At 53.2% G+C, this 20,047-nt stretch overlaps 2 protein-coding genes across 11 annotated transcripts in view; both read right to left on the bottom strand.

The window, feature by feature from the left end:
• DGCR8 (DGCR8 microprocessor complex subunit) overlaps positions 1–527 on the bottom strand; it is a 37,191-nt gene extending 36,664 nt beyond the window's left edge. The window contains exon 1 of one of the 3 annotated variants that reach the window (XM_019626911.1): positions 198–527. The gene's annotated coding sequence lies outside the window, so the exon portion shown is untranslated. The remainder of the gene's footprint in view (positions 1–197) is intronic. The other 2 variants (XM_019626910.1, XM_019626909.1) reach the window with 2 other exon arrangements.
• Positions 528–5,399: 4,872 nt separating this feature from the next.
• The window catches only part of TANGO2 (transport and golgi organization 2 homolog), a 41,795-nt gene continuing 27,147 nt past the window's right edge, over positions 5,400–20,047 (bottom strand). For 5 of the 8 annotated variants that reach the window (XM_019626926.1, XM_019626928.1, XM_019626927.1 and 2 more), the window contains 5 exons: positions 19,461–19,575; positions 15,804–15,874; positions 13,006–13,159; positions 11,401–11,505; positions 6,875–7,928 (listed from right to left, as the gene is read on the bottom strand). In XM_019626926.1, coding sequence (XP_019482471.1) covers positions 7,808–7,928; positions 11,401–11,505; positions 13,006–13,159; positions 15,804–15,874; positions 19,461–19,575 — 566 coding nt within the window. In that variant the 3' untranslated portion in view covers positions 6,875–7,807. Of the gene's footprint in view, positions 6,233–6,874; positions 7,929–8,728; positions 9,147–10,535; positions 11,023–11,400; positions 11,506–13,005; positions 13,160–15,803; positions 15,875–19,460; positions 19,576–20,047 lie in introns of those variants that run through there. The other 3 variants (XM_019626923.1, XM_019626922.1, XM_019626924.1) reach the window with 3 other exon arrangements.

The following is a 20,047-nucleotide window of genomic DNA, read 5'->3' as shown; positions in this document are numbered from 1 at the left end:
GCCCGCGCTCTTCCAGGCCCGCGGCCATGATGCTTCACAAAGGCCAGGACTCCGCGTGGCCAGGCCCACCTCGCGCCCTCCCGCCCTCCCGCCTCGCCGCCCGCGGCCCCCGGCCTGAGAGTGGAAGGCCGCGCCCTCACGCAGGCCGCAGCGCCCGCCCGCCAGCTCGCGGGGCGCCCCTCGCGCCCCGCACCTACCTCCGGGACCCGCGGCCTGCCCGAGCTGCCCGCAGCCCGACCACAATAGGGAGACCCTCACGGCCCAGCCGCCGCTGCCATCCAGAAAGGCCACCGAGGCTCTCCCCGGTCGGCGGGACCCGCCTGCCGCGCGGGCGAGCGGAGGGCGGACCCTGGCGGCGCGCGGCCAATCCCTGCGCGCGGACGCCCCGTATTGGGGAAGATGCCAAGAGGGCTGCGGAGGCCACCAATCGGCCGCGCGGGGCGCTCGCGGCCTCGGCTCGCGACCCAATGGCGCGGCCGCGCGGGCGGGACCAGGCACTGAGGCCACGGCCGCGGTAACGGTCGCCGCCCGGGCGGGGCTAGCCGCGCGGAGGGCGATGGCCGCGATGAGCGCCGGGAACGGGGAGCGCGGGGAATGCCGGGAACAGATGACCGCGGGATGCGCGTGGAACGCCGGGAACGGGAGAGCGCGGGGGATGTTGGGAACCGGGGAGCGCGGAGAACGCCGGGAGCAGGGCGCTCGCTACTGTCTCTGGTCTGGACAGTATAGATGAGACCGTTCACCCATAGGCATTTTCCAATTAAAAGCATTAAACGTAATCATTAGGAAAAAAGAAGTATGTTCAATTGCCTGGCACTTTTCCATTTGCTAATACTGTATCAGGAGACTCGAAAAAGGGAGGGGGAGGTAAATGGAGAAGGGACCACTCTTCCTTAATTAGACCAGAATTCCAGTAAGTAAATGTAGAAGAAATGATGGAAGAAAACATCCCATTTGGCAGCCAGCACACTAACTGCTGCAGGCAAAAATCATGAACCTTAAAAATATTGGGCAGAAGTATGAGGGGGCGGGTTGTTTGTTTTACAAAGTTGCAAAGTTTCTCTTCTGAGATACTTAGTAACTGCAAAAGGAAAATGGTAGCTTTGCAATGGAAAAAAACTGAGACACCCAAGTGATCAAAGTCACCAGTAAATGTATACATATCCAAACTTATCAAATTATACACTTTAAGGATGTGTGTTGCATTGTATGTTAATTATTCCTCAATAAAAGTGAAGAAAAACCAGCTCCAGGAAAGGGATATTGTGGGCCTCCTGAGAAAGACATATGAGGTGGGACAATTAAGTTCCCAAACCCATCCTAGAAAAAGTGCTACATACCTTATTGCTGAATATCACTATGGTTACCTTCCAAGTACTTCCCTTGGGAAGCTATGCACCAACGCCAGTGCCTAGTCCACCCTTCAAAGCAATTTTGGAACTCTTTCTGGAATGGCCATCAGAGTTGTCCATTGTATTACTCTTGATGTCCTGAATGTCACCAAAGTATCTTCCTTTCAATATTTCCTTTATATTCGGGTAAAGAAAGATGTCATTGGGGGCCAGATCAGGTGAGTAGGAAGGGTGCTCTAATACAGATATTTGTTTACTGGCTAAAAACTCCTTCACAGATAGTGCTATGTGAGCTGGTGCATTGTCATGATGCAAGAACCATGAATTGTTGGTGCAAAGTTTAGGTGGTCTAACTTTTCATGCAGCCTTTTCAGCACTTCCAAATAGTAAACTTGGTTAACTGTTTGTCCAGTTGGTACAAATTCATAATGAATAATCCCTCTGATCATTGCAACAAGGTCGCGAACTTAATTCTCAGACCTCGTATATCACTGGTATTTCTGCCCAAAAGGCAAAAACCTGAATGTACTAATGAAGAAAGATCAGACAAACCCAAATGAAGGACATCCTACCAAAAAAACTGGCTGGTACTTTTCAAGTGTCAATCATGCAAATCAAAGACTGAGGAGCTGTCTTCGATTAGAGGAGACACAACTAATTGGGATGTGGGATCTGGATCCTAGATTGGAATCTAGCTTAGGAATGGGATATTAGTGGGACAATTGGTAAAATTCAAATTCGGTCTGTAGATTGTTTAATATTGTATCAATGTGGGCCGGCCGAGTGGCACATTGGTTAAGAACTGGCTTGGGTTGCCAGAAGGCCCCGGTTCGGATCCCACATACGAGGGCCAGTGACACTGCCCTCTACAGCTAAGATGCTGAACAACAGCTCAACCTGGAGCTGGGTTGCAGTGAGTCACTGGCTACAGGCTGTAGGCTGCAGCCCCTGCTGCAGAGGGTTGCCATGGGTTACCGTGTGTAGCCAGCAGCCAGTGTGAGCCGCCCTCAAGCTGCCGTGAGCGGCCGTCCAGAAGCCGGAGACTGATCTGCCTCGCCCGGGAAGAGCGCAATGATGGTGTCAACTTGGGCCAGTGAAGCAACGTCCTCCACAACTAGACTGAAGAACAAAGGGACAGCAACTTGTCTGTTCCCCTTCCCCCAGTTCCCCAATAAAAATCTTAAAAAAAAAAATTGTATCAATGCTAATTTCCTGGTTGTAATCATTTTACTGTGGTTAGGTAAGGTTAACATTTGGGGGAACTGGATGAAGAATATTGGAATTCTTTGTTCTAATTTTCTAAGTCTGTAGCAAGTTGAACTCATTTCAAAATGGAAAAGTTAAGAAAAGGCAGGAGGAGGCGCCGGCCGAGTGGCTCATTGGTTAAGAGTTGACTTGGGAGGGCGAGCTCTGAGCAGCAGGGCCGCCAGTTTGGATCCCACATGGGCCAGCAATGCTGCGCCCTCTACAGCTAAGATGATGAACAACTGCTCAACCTGGAGCAGGACTGTCATGAGTCACCAGCGATGGCGTGGGCTGCATGCAGTGGGGCTGCAGTGGGCTGCTGTAAGCTACTGTGTGTGGGCGGGAGCCAGTGTGAGCTGCCATGAGCTGCCGTGAGCCACCGTGAGCAGCCATCCAATGGCCAGCGACCGATCTGCCTCAGCCGGGAAGAGCGCAGTGATCACAATATCAACATGGGCCAGTAAAGCGACGTCTTCCACAACTAGACTGAAGAACAAAAGGGCAGCAAATTGTCTGTTCCCCTTCCCCGATTCCCCAATAAAATCTTTAAAAAAAAAAAAAAAGAAAGAAAGAAAAGGCGGGGGAGAGGGAGTGTTGCAGGTGAGGAAGCTGGAGGACTACCTAGGCCCTTCCCTCTCTTCCTTCCCCCTCAGTGGGCAGCACCAGGCACCTCACAATGAGCATCGAGTCCTGTGAGGGTCTGGTTTCTGGGCTCAGCCTGCTGCTGGCCTCGGCCCAGTGCAGTCAGAGCCCATGGGAACCCTCGGCACACCACCATCCAGCCACAGCCACATCTCCACACTTCAGTGCTTGCTGAAGTGGAGGCCCCACTTGCCCCAATCAGACTTGAGACCTCAGACCTGCACCCTACATCTAGCTTCCCACATGGCCTAAGACCAACCAAGTGACGGGGACCCCCTTCACAGTCCCCACCTAGCTCCAGCCTCAGAGTCACCAAGATTGATGCCTGGAAGCTGGAACTCCAGCCCAAGCTGGGGGAGGAAACTTTCCCCCCTGGGCGCCTGTGTTTCCACCTCAACTCAGCTCACTCATGAGCCAAGTCTCTGATGAAGGGTCTGGATGATACCTTAACCAAGTGATCAAGGTCACCAGCAAATGTACACACATGCAAACTTATCAAAAGATGGGGGTGTGGGGCCGGCCGAGTGGCGCGATGGTTAAGAACTCGTTTGGGATGCCAGAGGGCCCCGGTTCGGATCCCACATATGAGGGCCAGTGACACTGCCCTCCACAGCTAAGATGCTGAACAACAGCTCAACCTGGAGCTGGGCTGCCATGAGTTGCTGGCGACGGCGTAGGCTGCAGCCCCTGTGGCAGTGGGTTGCCATGGGCTACCGTGTGTAGCCAGCAGCCAGCAGCCAGCGTGAGCAGCCAGCAGCCGCAGTGAGCGGCCGTCCAGAAGCCGGCGACTGATCTGCCTCGCCAGGGAAGAGCGCAATGATGGTGCCAACTTGGGCCAGTGAAGCAGCGTCCTCCACAACTAGATTGAAGAACAAAACGACAGCAACTTGTCTGTTCCCCTTCCCGCAATTCCCCATCACTGTTCCCATCCCCCCAATTACCCAATTAAAAAAAAAAAAAAGAATTGCTTTAAAAAAAAAAAAAAGATGGGGGTGTGGGGGTGTCTCTGAGGCCAGAAGTCAAGGAGCCCAGGCCTGCCGGGATGAGACCTGAGGTGAGGCTGCATTCCTGGGATGGTAATGCTTGCTCATAGACTTGCCACGGCATCAGTCCGTCACACACCTCCAGCCTGCATGCTTGGACACCTCAACTCAACCATCTCGGAGCTAGAGAGCAGAAGCTCATCTGAGAAGGGGCATCTGAAAAGGGGATAATTCCCCATCCACCTGGGAGAAGAGGACCCATGTTGGGAACTCAGGGATCAGATGCATCTGGTGACAAGCACAGAGAATTGGCTAAGCCATGCCAAGGTCAGGCCCAGGCCTTCCTGGATGGCATGTCAAAAGCACTTCTAGAAGGTATCAGCTTCCCAGGGTCCTTGCGCCCTTCTATTGGGTTGTCGGAAAAGTCATGACACATTTTTGCAACCAAAAAAACCAGAAAAAATACGTTATGACTTTTCCGACAACCCAACAACAGCACAGGGGCCTCACTTCAAGGCACTGGCCTAAATAAATGAGGCCTTGGGAAGCGCCAGCTCCACCATCCTGGCCTAAGCGTCAGGATACAGCAGAGGAAACAAGAGAGGAAAAGTCCCAACTTCCTGGAACTCTCCTTCTGACAGGGAGATACACAAGAAACAATCAAAATACATACGAGTAGTGTGTCAGATAGTGCTGCTATAAAGAGCAGAGAACAAGGCAGGGAAAATTGCAACTTTAGATGGGATGCCCTCCACCCCAAGGCTTTAGCAAAGGCCTATGGGATGTAAGGGAGAGTGTGGTTGGGTTATCTGGGGAAAGAGTTATTCAGGCAGACGGTATAGCAAGTGCAAAGGCCCTGAGGCAGGAGCTGTGCAGAAAGTGTGACCATGAGCAGTGGCAGGGGCTGGATGATGTGAGGTGAACGTGGGAGGGGTTCCGGGCAGCAGGGTGAGACCAGTGTGGGAGGACTGTGGGACCACAGGGGCAGGCACGCCAAGGTCCACCTTGTCCTCCTCCTGCTCCTTCCTGGCTTCATGGCTCTGCCTCCCCACCTGACTGGGAGCTGAGAGACTGTTATAGTGTCTCCCCAAGCCTCGGTTTCCTCATTTGTAAAGTGAAGGTCACAACTGTATTATTTTGCTAGGACTACCATAACAAAGTATCACAAATGAGTGGCTTAAACAACAGAAATTTATTCTCTCAGTTCTGAAGGCCAGAAGTCTGAGATCGAGGGGCCATCCTCCTTCTGAAGGCACTAGGGAAGGATCTATTCCAGGCCTCTCTCCCAGCTTCTGGTAGTTTCTTGGCGTGTGGCAGCATAGCTTCTGTCTTCATAGGGTATTCTCCCTGCATGCGTGTCTGTCCCTGTGTCCAAATTTTCCATTTTTTTATAAGGACACCAGTCATATTGGATTAGGGCCCACCCTAATGAAATTATTTTATTTTGATTATCTCTGTACAAATCCTAATAAGGTCCCATTCCAAGGCCCTAGAGTTAGGACTACAACACATCTTTTGGGGGCACAAAACTCAACTCATTACAATCACAGAAGTACACCATGAGGTGTTCCTTCCTTGATGGGTAGGGTGGGCAAACTGTTGGGAAGCTCCGGGTAGGGTGGGCACAGAGGGGTCCATGACAAGGGTGGAGAAGCTTTCCCTGGATGTCCCACCTTTGGGGCAGACGTGAACATCTGCAGAGGCTCTTCAATGGCTCTACACGCAGCCCAGCAGTGCCCCACGAGTGGACATTCCTGGCCAGGGTGAGTGCTGGCATGGGGCACTGGTCCATGCTGCGGGATGGCCTGCTGACGCAGACAAAGGATGTTGGGCATCAGCAGTGCCTGAGCTGGGAGCCTGGCTCAGCCAGACACTTGTGGGACTTGGAGCTGGTTTCCTCTTGGGCCTGAGGGCATGGGCTGTGTCACCGCTTTGAGCTCCCTTCAAGCCTGGCTGTGCTCAAGTACTTTTCTTCTGAGTTCAAAGTGAGTCAAGGAGGGCATCAGGCCCCTGAGGGGTGGTGGTCAGGGTGGGAAAGAGGAAGGGATGAGCGGGCAATTCAGGCCTGATGTAGGTCCACACCTCACCTCAAGCTCTCATTGCTCTGACAAGGCCAAGTCGGGGGTCAGCTAGAGAGGCAGAGGGAAGCCTTGGTCTCGGCATTGGACATGTGGGACCCTCTTATTCTTGGCCCCGGCTGGGGACACAAACTCCCAAGTGCTTACCCAAAACCAGAGTTCTGGAGTTGGAACAGACTCCACTTGCCCTCTTACCCTGAAACCCACCCCATCCCCTGGCCTCCCTGGTCCACACTGAGTGCACGCCTGATTATAATGTTCCCTCAGGGAATCCCCAGGGGCTCCCCATGCACCTGGATAAATCCCTGGCTCCTCTGCCCAACTCAGGAGGCCCTATTACCAGCACCTCCCATGCACACAGTCTCTCTTGCACCCTGGCCTCTGCTCAAGGACCTTCAGGCTTCCATCAATGGTGCTCAGGAGGCCATAAGCAAAAGGAGAAAGTGGAAAGAGCCTTGTGCCAGTATCTGTACCACGGGAGCTCCTGCAGGATGGGAGAGCAGCCCCCTACCCCATCCACACAACAGCTCCAGTCTTCTCCATCACACAAGTTAAGGACCTGGAATGCAAGGACTCACCACAGCCTCAGAGTTTTATTATCAATATCTCACTTCAAGTACAGATTCCTATGAAGTCTGACTCCCCAGGGAGAAGGGAAGGGCAGGGGCTGGCTGTGTCCCTTTGCTGAGATGGGGTTGCCCAGAACCCATGGCCCCCAGTGGGCAGGCAGGCCTGATAGGCTGCAAAGGTGCCCAGCACACAGAGGAACCCATGGTGTATGCAGGATCACCCCCCACAGGCTAGCCCTATGCACACAGGACCCCCTAGCGCACACAGGACCACTTGATCCACCAATCAGACTCTGCTTCTGCTATGAGAGTAGGTTTTTCTCAGGTCTTCCTCATTTCTTATTCAAAATGTGGCTTGTCTCCTTTCCAAGAACAGGTCTGGTTGTCAGGAACCCACAAGAGGAGGAGCCACTTTGAAACAAAGGTCTACTCCTGTTGTTTTGATCAAAGCAAAGACTCACTGGCCAGATTTGCATGCAGGTGTGTGAGGCACACCTCTGCCTGTCTGGCACACGCACATGTGTGTGAGTTCCAGCATGGGTGCACACATCTGTTGCCTGTGCATGTGTATGTATATGCGTGTGTCTGTGCCCTATGGGTGTACATGCATGCCTGTGCACCTGTAGGCATGTATTTAAGCATGTGCCTGCATGTGTGTCTCTATGCACGGGCAGGGGGCAGACCCAGGTGCATTCACACATGCACAGCACACCTGGCCCTACCCCTGACCTGGCTGTGGGATTCTGTCACTCCCACTAGCATAAGAGTGGACAACGAGTTGGATACAGGGACACAGGCAGATCACACACAAATCAGAGGGCCCTGGTCCTGGGGGATATTGGCTGAGTCATAGGCAGGGCATGTGCTGTGGAAGGTTCCCATCCATCCCTCAAGGCAGGGCCTTATAGGAGACCGCTGGCCACTCCCAGGGGTGGGACTTAGCTCTGCAGCCTAAACTCATGGGTGCTGGTCTCCCAGCAGGAAGGGTCCTTGTCCAGCATGCTGCGCTCTGTGAAGGTCACATGCCCATCTGCATCCACGAGGATGATCGTATTGGTTCTGAAAGAGAGCATGGGCCCATGTTCAGCCCGCTGGCCACCTATCAAAGCTCCAACTGGGGTCAGATCCAAGGCAGAAGGGTCAAGCCCACCACACCTGGGGCCTGTGCTAGGCACTCGGCCCGGCTAGAGGCAGGTCACAAATCAGCAGCAATCTCAGCCTTGAGGAGTGGAGGGCCCTTCTGGGGCATCTGGGCACTGAGCATGGTGGGGCCTGGAGCTCCCCAGCTGGGCCCACAGGCCCACGCTCGACAAGTCCTGTCGCCTCCACTCTGAAACACCCCCAGCCTGCCCTACCCTCTGCAGTGCAAGCCCCAACTGCCCACCCCTCTCTCCAGGGTGGGCCCTGGGCTCACTACGCATTTTCCCACTCAGACATCTGCCCCCTCCCCCCCAGGCTCTTGGGCAATAGCCTACCACCGCTACCAGAGGCTACCCAGACATTTGGCCATCCTCAGCTCTTCCAAAAGGTCAAGCTGTCAACTGCTTGGGGACTAGGCCTTCTCCACCGGGAAAACTACCTCCTGTCCTTCCTCACTACCCCCACCACCCTGTCCCAAATGCTCAGTACACCTTCTCTCCTCCTGTCTGGCCCTCCCCACGGTAAGTACTCACTTTGTTAACACCCATCTCCCACTGATGGAGTGCCGGAACTGGATCTCCAAGCAGTCCTAGCACATGAAAACTGACATCCAGGGTGGGCATATGCATACTGAAGACTGGGAATCCCAGTCAAGGTGGGACCCGGATGCCATGCCCCCAGCCAAGGAGCAGACTCGACGCTCCGCTTCACACACCAAGTACACATGAGCACACTATTTAATCACAAAAGTAAGCCAATGATAGAGGAGGGGCTTGAGGGAAATGATACCCCAGCCAAGGGCAAAGCTGGCCCAGACAGAAAGGTTGCCATTCAGGCATGCAACCCACAAGCCCTAGAGTATCAGTGCCAGGTGTTCATATCATACTGGCCCTGCCCACCATCCTATCCCCCAGCCAGAGTGCTTAAAGCTGCATTTCCAGGAGGATGGAAGACTCAGGGGGCCTGCCGCCCTCTCAATCAGCTGGTCCCTAGGACTTTACACGTCCATCATGCTGCCTGATGCCCTCAGTATCAGCAGAGCCTCAGCCACACCACCACAGGAAGGTTGGCTCACAGCCTCTTGGGAGAGCCATCTCCTCATTTGCATGGAGGCAGCAACAACCCAACCTCTCCCACCTGCAGGGAGAGAAGGGGCCTGGTTCACTCAATCTCAAATGACCTGAACCCCCAAACCAGGTGTATATGTGACATCACCCTGACATCAGTCAGCACTTGTCACAACCCAAACACCTCGTCCCTGAGTATAATACTTGGCAGCCATGGACCCCCAAGGGCAGAGCCCATCTATTGGGTTGTCGGAAAAGTCATGACGCATGTTTGCGACACATGGCACTAGTTCATTTTTGGAAGTACTAGCGTCGTTCACATCTATGTTATTGCTATGTCTTTTGATAGCTGACAGTTCTAGCTTCATTCTAAAAAAAAAATTGAGTGATTTGGTTGAGTTTTGGAGATTTTACAAGTTGAAGATGAAAGACCAAACTGTGCATTTTTGCCATATTTTACTGCTTTACTTCCATAAAGGGAAGAACGCACGTCAAGTTTGTGGAAAGTTGCATCAAGTTTTCAGTGACAATGCTCTACAAGAACATCAGTGCTAACGATGGTTCACGAAATTCCGTGCTGGTGATTTTGATCTTAACGACGCTCCTCGGTCAGGGAGGCCCACCGAGGTTGATGACGACAAAATAAAGGCATTGATCAAGTCAAACACACGTTACTTGACACGAGAGATTGCAGAAACATTGAATATCCATCATTCAAGCATTCATGACCACCTGAAGAAGCTGGGATATGTAAGCAAGCTCGATATTTGGGTTCTGCATGAATTCAAAGAAGTTCATTTAACAGCGCATATAGACATCTGTAATATGCTCATTAAACGTGAGGAAAATGATCCTTTTTTAAAGCGACTGATAACTGGTGATGAGAAGAGGATTGTTTACAATGTGGTGCGCAAAGGGTCTTGGCCCCGTTGTGATGATTCGCCTCAAATGACGTCAAAAGCAGACATTCATTCATCAGGGGAAGGTTATGCTCTCAGTGTGGTGGGATTTTAAAGGTGTCATGTTTTTCAAGCTCCTACCAAGGAACCAAACAATCAACTTGAATGTGTACTGTTGGCAACTGGACAGTTTGAACGAATCCATCATCCAGAAACGTCCAGAGTTTGTTCACTATAAAGGAGTTGTGTTCCATTGCAACAACGCGAGACCACACACGAGTTTGATCACCCGTCAAAAATTATTGGAGCTTGGATGGGATGTGTTGCCACACCCACCATACTTGCCTGACCTTGTGTCGTCAGACTTCCACTTGTCTCTCTCTCTTCAAAACTCCTTGTGTGGTATAACGTTCAATTCAGATGAGGCTGTAAATCAGCACCTTGTTCAGTTTTTTGCAAATAAAGACAGGTCCTTCTATGAATGAGGAATTATGAAGCTCACTGAAAGATGCAAAAGGTTATCGAACAAAACGGACAATATATCATTGATTGATCTGTTCTTCATATAAATAAATGACCTTTGGAAAACATAGACAAAAATACGTCATGACTTTTCCAACAACCCAATATTACAGTCACTGCAGGTCACCAGCCTGGCACAAGGCTGGCATCCATGGTGCCCAGTATAAGCCAAGCTTAGGCAGATATGGCTACACATGAGGCCTCTCTCCACGTCCAGGTCAGGTGGGTCAGGCATGTGGCAGCAGCATTCCTGGAGTATCCTGGTTGGACCAGCAGCCTTCCCTCCTCTGTGCATCCCAGCTACCTCCAAGTATAGCATGTGCGCTGCCCTCTGATTTAGCCACGAGGACAGGCCGGGTTTCCCTCCCTCCCAGGAGGGAGGAAGGCGGGAAAGGAATTTGCTGGGACAGCAGACACCCGTGCCAACAGCTTCTCCTGGGCATTTTCACCTTGCGGCAGAAACCAGTGGTTGCCCCTTTCCTGGGGAAAGGCAACATCCCGGGCTGAGATCATCTAATCCCATCCCTGGTAACACAGAGAACGTGACAGGCTCAGGGACGTAGGGCAAGTGAAGGGAAAACAGTCAGTGGGACCTCTGAGCCCACAAGGATTTTCTGACACGAGTGTGCCCGATGGTGTTCCAGCCCCCTCCACCCCACCCACCCCCGGCTATGTAGAGGGCAGGGGACAGCCCAGGACTCCCTCCCGGGAGGCAATGAAAGCCTCAGGAGTCTCTCGCCTGGTCTGCAGCAGCCCTGGGAGCTGGTATCTGCTCGCCCCACAGCCCCCTGGGGTGCAATGGCAGCTGCTTCTAATAAAGCAGCGGCTCTGGGATCCACGGAGCTCGGGTAAAGCCGGGTTCCTCATGGGGCAGAACTGGGTGCGCCAAGCAGCCCACCATACCTGGTGCCATAGTCTGGGCAACGCACGCACACAGCTGCATATTTGTTCAGAATGGGCTGCACATACTCCCTGCCCTGGTCCTCGATGGCCGGGTCGGGCAACTGCCTGGAAGGACAGAGCGGGGGTTAACACCAGCCCCTCTGCTGCCCACCCACAGCCCTATCTATGTGCCTGAGGAGCCCACCAGCCTTGGAAGGGCTATTTTGTGCACCTTTCTGCTCAAGGCCTCAAACCTCTGTCAAGACTCTCATTTAGGACTCTATCACTGGGCCTGGGCTGCTGGACAGTGATCCCTGGGCCAGCTCCTCCTGCCAGGGCCACCAGGAGCTTTCCCAGGACCCAGGACCCCAAAGATATGGGCAACTGTGAACTGGGAAGGCTCTGCTAGATCTGAAAATCCCTGGAATCTGTTTGGTCAGAGCTATGCAGGGCCCCCATGATGAGGGGAGTGCAGAAACTACCCCAGGGGTGAGCTTGCCCTCCCCTCTCAGTGGGGCCTGGGTCAATGGGGGCACTTCAGCCAAGGGCCCAGCTGAGAGGAGCAGTCACCTGGCCACACACGCTCCCTGCCTATCCTGAGAGGTGTCCTATGGGCATCTCTCCACTCAACAGAAGGCTACTCAAGCCCTATTGCTGACCACCGGAGCTGGTGCCAGGGCCACAGCTATCAATAAGAGCAGCAGGGCCTGTCATGGGCCAGCCAGGATGACAGACAATGACAGAGTGCTGTGTGGACTTAACAGCTGAGCCTGGGCTACCAGGCAGGCCCAGGCAAGGGGGCAGCTGTGCTGAGCTGTGCCCCGGTTCATGGTTCAGAGAGAAGAGGTAGGGTGAACAAGGTACAGGGAGGGGCCCCAGGGGTGAGGAGTGGGAGGCAGGCCATGGGGGTTCCTCTAAGGGGCCACTGGGCATCTGGACAGGATGTTGGCGCGGCCTGAGTGGGGTAGGGGAGGGATGTGTGGGCTGTATCGCTGAGTGGGAAGAAGGTAGCTTGGCCATGACCCCCTGCTGGAATGGCCAATATATGCCAAGGGGTGACGTCCCTGGGGCAGGTGCCCCATGCAGAGGCCACTGAAGTGCCTTAGGGAAGTCAGGTCAAGGACTCCTTTTCCCAAGGCAATTCCTGGGACAGGTGTGCCTGTGCCATGGCTGCTGGTGGGATAGCACGTGGGAAGCACACTCAACCCCCAGATGTATTCTAAGGCTGGCTACTCTCTTCTGTAGTTCACTAAGCACCTGGAACCTTCTAGAATCTCCCACTAGCCCTCTGTGTGCAGACAGAGGGGCGCCTCCAACTACTTTCAGCCCCACGTGAGACTGCGCCAAGCCTGAGAGCACCAAGCTTCCTCGTGCACTGGCCCACAACTGCCCCATCTCCCATCATCGAAGGCCCCCTCCCACTGGAAACTTCAACTGCCCACAGGAGCAGGCAGAAGGAAGGCAGGGGACAGTGTGTCAGTGTATCCGTCAAGCTCCCCTGCAGGTACGGAGCTGGCCCGTCACCTCCACAGGCCTCAAAGGGCAGCAGAGACTGCCTGCCTCTCTGCCCCGGGCCAGAGCGATAGGGGGACATTCTGCTCATCCCGGTGCGACCCACCCACTCACGCCTCCTCGTTGTTGAGCACATCCAGGAGCTGGGCGATGAGGACGTCCTTAGGGAGTGCCTGGCTCCGCTCCACAGCCTCCAGGAAAAGCTGTTTCCCAAAGCACAGCTTCCTCCAGGGCGTCTCCAGCAGCGCATTGCTCAGCCCGTAGGTTCCTGCAGGGAGGGGGTCAGCCGGCCAGTGCAGAGGCTCTGCTATCTGAATTCAGGGTAAACTTCCACCCACCCACCCAGCACCAGGCAATGTGCCAGGGACACAGCCAGGGGCACTGTGGCCAGGCTGTCCCATACTCCAGCAATTTCTCCACATGTATTCCCAACCCATCTATCTACACAGGGAAAGGTGGAGAACTCAACATTGTGGGGCGCCTACAGGAGACCAAGAGGCACAGATGCCAAGTGGCCTTGATAATAAGGAATAAAAAAACCCTGAAATCCAACTGGGCAAAGGAAAAGGGGACCTTGAGAGGGAACCACCTCTCCATCTCACTTGTGTCTCTCTCTAAGCTACAAAAAAGCTGCAAGGTGTGAGTCCACCTAAATATGTCCAGGGTGGGAGAATCAGCAGCCTGGAGGCCAGGAAGGCACCAGCCCTCAATCAGTCCTGACTCACATCAGCAGTTAGGGCTTTATCCATCAGGAGTGACAGGAAAGGCCACTCATCAGTGGTGCTGGGCACCTAGGTAGCCACACGCAAAGAATGGAGTGAAACCCCTACCTCACACCATATACAAGAATGAATTCAAAATGTCTCAAAGACCTAAATGCAAGAGATAAAACAATAAAACTATTAGAAGAAAACATACGGGAAATGCTACACAACCTTAGATTAGACAATGATTTCTTAGCTATGACACCAAAAGCATAAGCAACAAAAGAAAAAAATAGATAAAATGGACATCAGCAAAATTTAAAATGATGTGCTTCAAAAGATACCAAGAAGGTGAAAATAAAACCCACAGAAGGGGAGACAATTTTTGCAAATCACATATCTGATAAGGGGCTAGTACCTAGAAAATATAAAGAACTACAACTCAATAATAAATATACAAACAACCCAATTTAAAAATGGGCAAAAAAATCTAAAGAGTTCTTCAAAGAAGATCTACAAATGGCTAAAAGCTGCTCAGCATCATTAGCCATCGAGGACATGCATATCGAAACCACAATGAGATACCACCTCACACCCACAAGGATGGTTGTAATAAAACAAGAGACACTGACAACTGGCAGCGAGGATTTGGAGAAATTAAAACCTCATACACTGCTGGTGGGAATGTGAAATGGTGAAGCTGCTTTGGAAAACAGTGTGGCATTTTCTCAAAAGGTTAAACAGTTACCTTATGATTCAGTAATTCCACTCCTAAGTATTTATACACACAAGAGAAATGGAAACGTGTCCATACAAAAGCTTGTAACAAATGTCCATAGCAGCATTATCCACAATAGCCAAAAGGTAGAAATAAGCCAAATGTCCATCAAGGGATGAATGGAGAAACAAAATGTAGAATATATGTACAATGGAATATTAAAAAGGAATTGAAGAAATAAAAAGCCATAAAAAGGAATTGAAGGGGCTGGCCAAGTGGCACGTTGGTTAAGAGTTGGCTTGGGATGCCAGCTCTGAGCAGCAGGGCCCCGGTTCAGATCCCACATGAGGGCCGGTGACACTGCGTGCTCTACAGCTATGATGGTGAACAACAGCTCAACCTGGAGCTGGGCTGCCATTAGTGGCCAGCAGCCAGTGTGAGCGGCTGGCAGCTGGCGTGAGCTGCTGTGAGCTGCTGTGAGCAGCCATCCAATGGCCGGCGAGCGACTGCCTCACCCAGGAAGAGTGTAATGATCACAATACCAACATGGGCCAGTGAAGCGACATCCTCTACAACTAGACTGAAGAACAAAAGGACAGCAACTTGTCTGTTCCCCTTCCCCGATTCCCCAATAAAATCTTTAAAAGATAAAGGAATTGAAGCCATAATTCATGATACAACATGGATGAACCATGAAAACATTATGCTAAGTGAAAAAAGCCAGACACAAAAGGCCACACATTACATCACTCCATTTATATAAAATGTCAAGAATAGGCAAATCCACAGAGACAGAAAGTAGATCGGTGGTTGCCAGGGGCTGGGGAGAAGGGGGAATGGGGAGTAACTGCTAATGGGTATGGTTTCTTTTTGAGGTGATGAAAATGTTAGATAGCAGTGATAGCTGCGCAACTTTGTGAATATACTAAAATCTACTGAATGATAGACTTTAAATGGGTGAACTGTATGATATGTGAGTTATATCTCAATAAAGCTGTTATTAAAAAAACAGTGACACGGATCAGGCGAGGGAGGGCTCAGGGATGAAACAACAGGATGTAGTTGAAAAAAATTTCTTCCAAGCAACTATCTAGCAAAAAAGAAAAAAAGCATCTCCAGTCAGTCTCCAGCACTGAGAACTGACAGCATTGCAGAGACAGTTTCTAGATGCTTCCACAAAGGCCTATGGGCCAATGCACAGAATTGGGGGGCAGCGAGGGGCAGGTCTCTGTGTCTTTTTGTGCCTTTCAGTTTCCAGTTCTCTCTGAGCAGTCATGGACGCGGCACTGGGGAAGGCAGCCTAAGCTGTGGGCAGCCTGACTTGTGGATCAGGTGCGGGCCACAGGCCACTACAGGCCATAAGGTACACAAACGACCAAAAAGCTCAGTCCCAGGAGAGAAATACGACAGGGACCTAGTCTCTGAAAAGTACAGAGGTGTCCCCACAGGAGCAGCCTCCACCTTGTCACCACCCACCAGACGAGGCTCACCTGGTGCCAGGACGACAGGCTCCGGCTCCCCCCGGTTTCCATAGTAGCAGATGACATCTCCCTTCTCTGTGCTGTGAACAGGAGGGCAGAGAGGGTCAGACAGGGGCTGTGGATCACCTTGACCCCTCACTGTCCGGCAATCTCCACAGCCCCATCCCCAGTGACCCTGCCAGCAGCCAGCACAGGGACAGTGGTCCACTGCAGCCAGGACAAGAGCTAGTCAGAGCCCCAGTCTCTCAGGGGACTTGCAGGCAGGGACAGAGACCCCTGGTTCCCAACTCCCGGCTAACTGCAGGGACCACTGGCCTGGGAGAAGTAGCATCTAAAAGACCCCACTGCTTCACTGAATGACCCCATAGCATGGGTATTCGGAGGCCAAGAACAGTGACAACTGCAGGGAGCTGAGCCCTGCACTCATGAACACCAGTGCTCTCTGTAAGGCCTTGGCCCCCAGACCCACAGTTCATCTCTGAGCACCTCCAGACTGGACAGGATGCCCCAGGGTGATAGAGGCTTCCAAACAAAGCACCAAAGACCACATTTTCCTGAGTGTGCATTTAAAAATATAGTAAAACCTTAGATTGCGAGTAACTTGGTTTGCAAGTGTTCTACAAGATGAGCAAACATTTCTAATAAATTTTAATGTGGTGAACGAGCGATGTCTTGCAATACGAGTAGTTTGTTTCCGGAACAAATTATGCTCGCAAACCAAGGTATTACTATAGTTTAAAATGCTCCAGAGCTAAATGTTCTGATTCCAAAATACCATAGTAACTCTTTCTGCTAAAACCTGGAATGCCTTTTCTGCAAACTAAAGAGGGACATTTTCTGGCCTATGAGCCACCTTCCTGGTGGAACACTGGACATGGAGACCCAAGCCTTCAGAATGAACAGAGAAGAAAGGCTGGCCAGGGAGTGCTGGGGAGGCCCACTGGCCAGCCCCACCCCGGCCCGTTCCTCCTGCTCAATGCCACCCTGCAGGCAGGACCCCTGGCCCCCAAGTGGCTTCCCATTCTGCTCACATTCTTTCTCCCCACAGCTCTTGGCTCCTTTCTGAAGACATCTATCTAATGACTTCAGAGATTTTGTTTGCAGGCAAAAAGCTGGAAAGCATGAAGACCTGCAGGAGTGGGCACCCACTCCCACCATGCGTGGTCAGGTGGAGGGGGGCCTGACCCAGGGACCAGCGGTGATGGGGATGAGGCTCTCTTCTTGGCCTTGACACCCTCATGGTACCCACCACCAGGGCTGCTGGCTGAACTCTGACTCCCTGTGCCCTCTGGCCTGCCCTGGGATGCTCCTCAGGCATAACCCACTGGGTTCTCCTGGCCACCACCTGGATGTGTCCAGGGAAGCAGGCCCTGACCCTGTGGCCCTGGGAGTTGGGAGAGCTACTCAGGCTTTGAGGGGCCCAAGCCCCACCCTCCACCAGCAGGAGCACCTGCCTGTGCAAGCGTCCACTCAGAGCATAAGTCCCTCATCACCCAGCCACTTGACACAGCTGCTGAGCTCTAAGTCCTGTTGGTGTGGCAGCTGAGGGGCTGGTCTCCCAAATCAGGTCAAACACACACAGAATTACTAACAAAGTGATCACTAAGTTGGCATGGAGACCCCCACTCCAGGGGCTGCTGGAGGTGTGAGCAAGCCAAGGCAGGGAAGAGAGGGCTTCAGGCAGCAAGTGCCAGTGCCAACACCAGCCTGAACGCTTGGCCCTCCTCCCATGGGGCACTGCAGCCTCTGGACTGATGCATCTATCTGCGAGGCAGGGGCAGGGGCCCAGCACACCACATAGCAGGCCTGGGGCTCCCGGGCCAGGAAAAAAGCCCATGGACCTGCCCTTGTGGGCAGAACAGGTATCTGTTTATGGGCCAGCCATGGAGCACTGACTGCCTCCCTGGTGGAAGCAGCCACCAATTTCTGCGGCTTTGGAGGGGGACAGAAGGGGAACAAGGAGAGAGTGGGGAAGGGCAGGAGGAAGGGAGGGTGGGAGAGGGATGCTGACTTCACTGAAGAGCAAAATACACAAAAGCCCTGCAGTTCCCACATCCTTATCTCTAACTGACACTTCATATGGGCAGGAGCCCAGCACACGCAGCTCGCCCTGGTTGGCGATGCGCGCTGCTCCTGCCAACACCTGAATCGAATGGCTGCTCTTCAAGGCCCTTAGGTAGCGGACGGGTGAACACCCAGCCAGGGCCTCTCTATACTGGCCTCCCTTCATGGCCACAGCACTGCTGCTCCCCTATCCAGCACATTCTTCCATATACACTGCAACTGTCAACAGCGTCAGTTCATCTGTCCAAAGACAGGACCAGGCAAGGGCTTGGCACCCAGACTATAGCTCCCTTGCTTCTGTTCACTAGTGTCTTACTGACGGCCCAGGGCACAGGCTCTAGGGTCCGCCCCCCACCCCTACCCCCACTCTGCCACTGCCCCAGGACACAAGGGTGCCCCATGTCTCCATGTCTCCCGCTAACCTGAGCCAAGTACCAACAATCACTTCACCTCGGGGCTCAGTGTCCGCAGTGGGAGGTCAGCCACACTGATGTCACAAGCAGTGACTGTGCAGCTGGTGCCTGAGCTGGTGTTGGGCCGAGGCCAGGGTTCAGGCCCAGGAGCTACAGAAATCAATACACACTGAGAAGCCAGGCCATGACCCAGTAGCAACCAGCCTCAACTGGAAATGAGCAGTGCTCGTTCCCAGCCTGGTGTACGATGGAGGGGATGCAACTGCTATCTCCAGGGGCACTCAGGACCCCAGCACAGCACCAGGGGACCCCGGCTCCACATTGCACATCCAATGGTCATGGCCAGGTCACCTGCCTGTCTGAGCTCAGCTGCATCAGGCACATGGGTGGCTCTGAGGATATACTGAGCATTGCATGTGAGAGGCTCAGCATGCGGCCATCCAGGTAACCAATGACTGCTGCTACAGCTATCAGCCCCCTGCAGTACCTCTCTGTGTGCCCCACATGGGCCTGGCAAGGCTCCAACTGCCACTTCCCCAGGGGGCTCAGGCCCTCTGCATGGTTCCAACACTTGACTCCTCAATCTCAGAGCCCTGAGCCCCTCCCAGAACCTAAGTGAATCATGCTGCCCGCTCAGACCCAGCTCCCTGAGGACAGCACTGCAGGGCCCCAGCACTGAGTAGCACTCAGCCACCACACGGTCCCAGAGCACTCCAGGAACACAGCCAGTTGTGGTTGCACCTTCCTTCTCTATCCTGAGGCACCTCTGCCCACCAGAAAGCAGGGCAAGTGAGATATGGCTCAAAAACAGGGGGCTCCTCAGCCACAGACATGGGGAAGGGATCTGGGGGTGGAGGGGCGGGTGTGGGCAAGGGGTACATCCTTTGCTAGGAGAGCGCCCCTGCAGTCATGCTCAGGCTCTCTCACAGCACGACCCAGCAGCCTTCACATGGTCACAGGAAGCCGCCCTTCGAAGTTCTGCTTCCTGAATCCCCACAACAGGTCTCGGAGGAGCTCAGCTCTTGGGACACTCACCAAGCCCACCAAGAGCAACGTCTCTCGGGAGGCTGCCACAGATGCCACGTACCCTAAGCTGAGTGGTGAGGCAGGAAGCCCGTTTCCTGTTGAGCCCATGACCCAGCCTGCAGCAGCACTCAATGAGCTGCCGTCCCTCCTCTAGCAGACCCACCTTAGGTCGGCTGCTATGAGGTTGAAGCCGTTGTACAGGTGGCCCTCTGCGGAGACTTTCTTCAGGTAGGTCAAGCTGTCCACGTCTGTGGTCAGAAAGTGGGCCACAAGTTCACCTGCGAGCAGGGGACAGACACCCATGGCTGAGGCAGTAGGTTTAACCCCTCTCCCTGGGACACTGATAGTGCTGCATGGGCTGACCTGACAGCCAAGGAGATCTGCATCAAGAACTATGTTTTTGTTGTTTTAAAATTTCTTTTCTTCCATTGTGTCCCCACATAAAAGTCCAGCATGAGGGAAAAAAGTCTTCAGCAGAGACCATTTGTATCTATGGAGCTGTCTTCCCAGGGGCAAACATTAGACAGGTGGAAGACAATGACACAGCAGTCAGGACTGACACTTTGGTCAGAGGACAAGTATGGAGAACATTCCCTGAGAGGGGTGAAAGGTCTGTGTGGGTGGGTGTCATGTGGGCCAGGCTGAGGGTGGTTTCCACAGTGAGGCCCGCCAGTGGACTGCGGGAGCCCAGGAAAACGCCTGCCTCTCTTCCCCATTCCAGCTCCTCCCCCTGTCTCTGCAGGTGCCCAA

The sequence above is a fragment of the Hipposideros armiger genome, unplaced genomic scaffold, assembly GCF_001890085.2.
Source record: "Hipposideros armiger isolate ML-2016 unplaced genomic scaffold, ASM189008v1 scaffold_694, whole genome shotgun sequence".
Lineage (NCBI taxonomy): Eukaryota > Metazoa > Chordata > Mammalia > Chiroptera > Hipposideridae > Hipposideros > Hipposideros armiger.
Note: the sequence above shows the minus strand (reverse complement) of the source record. Positions and strands in the feature narration are given on the sequence as shown.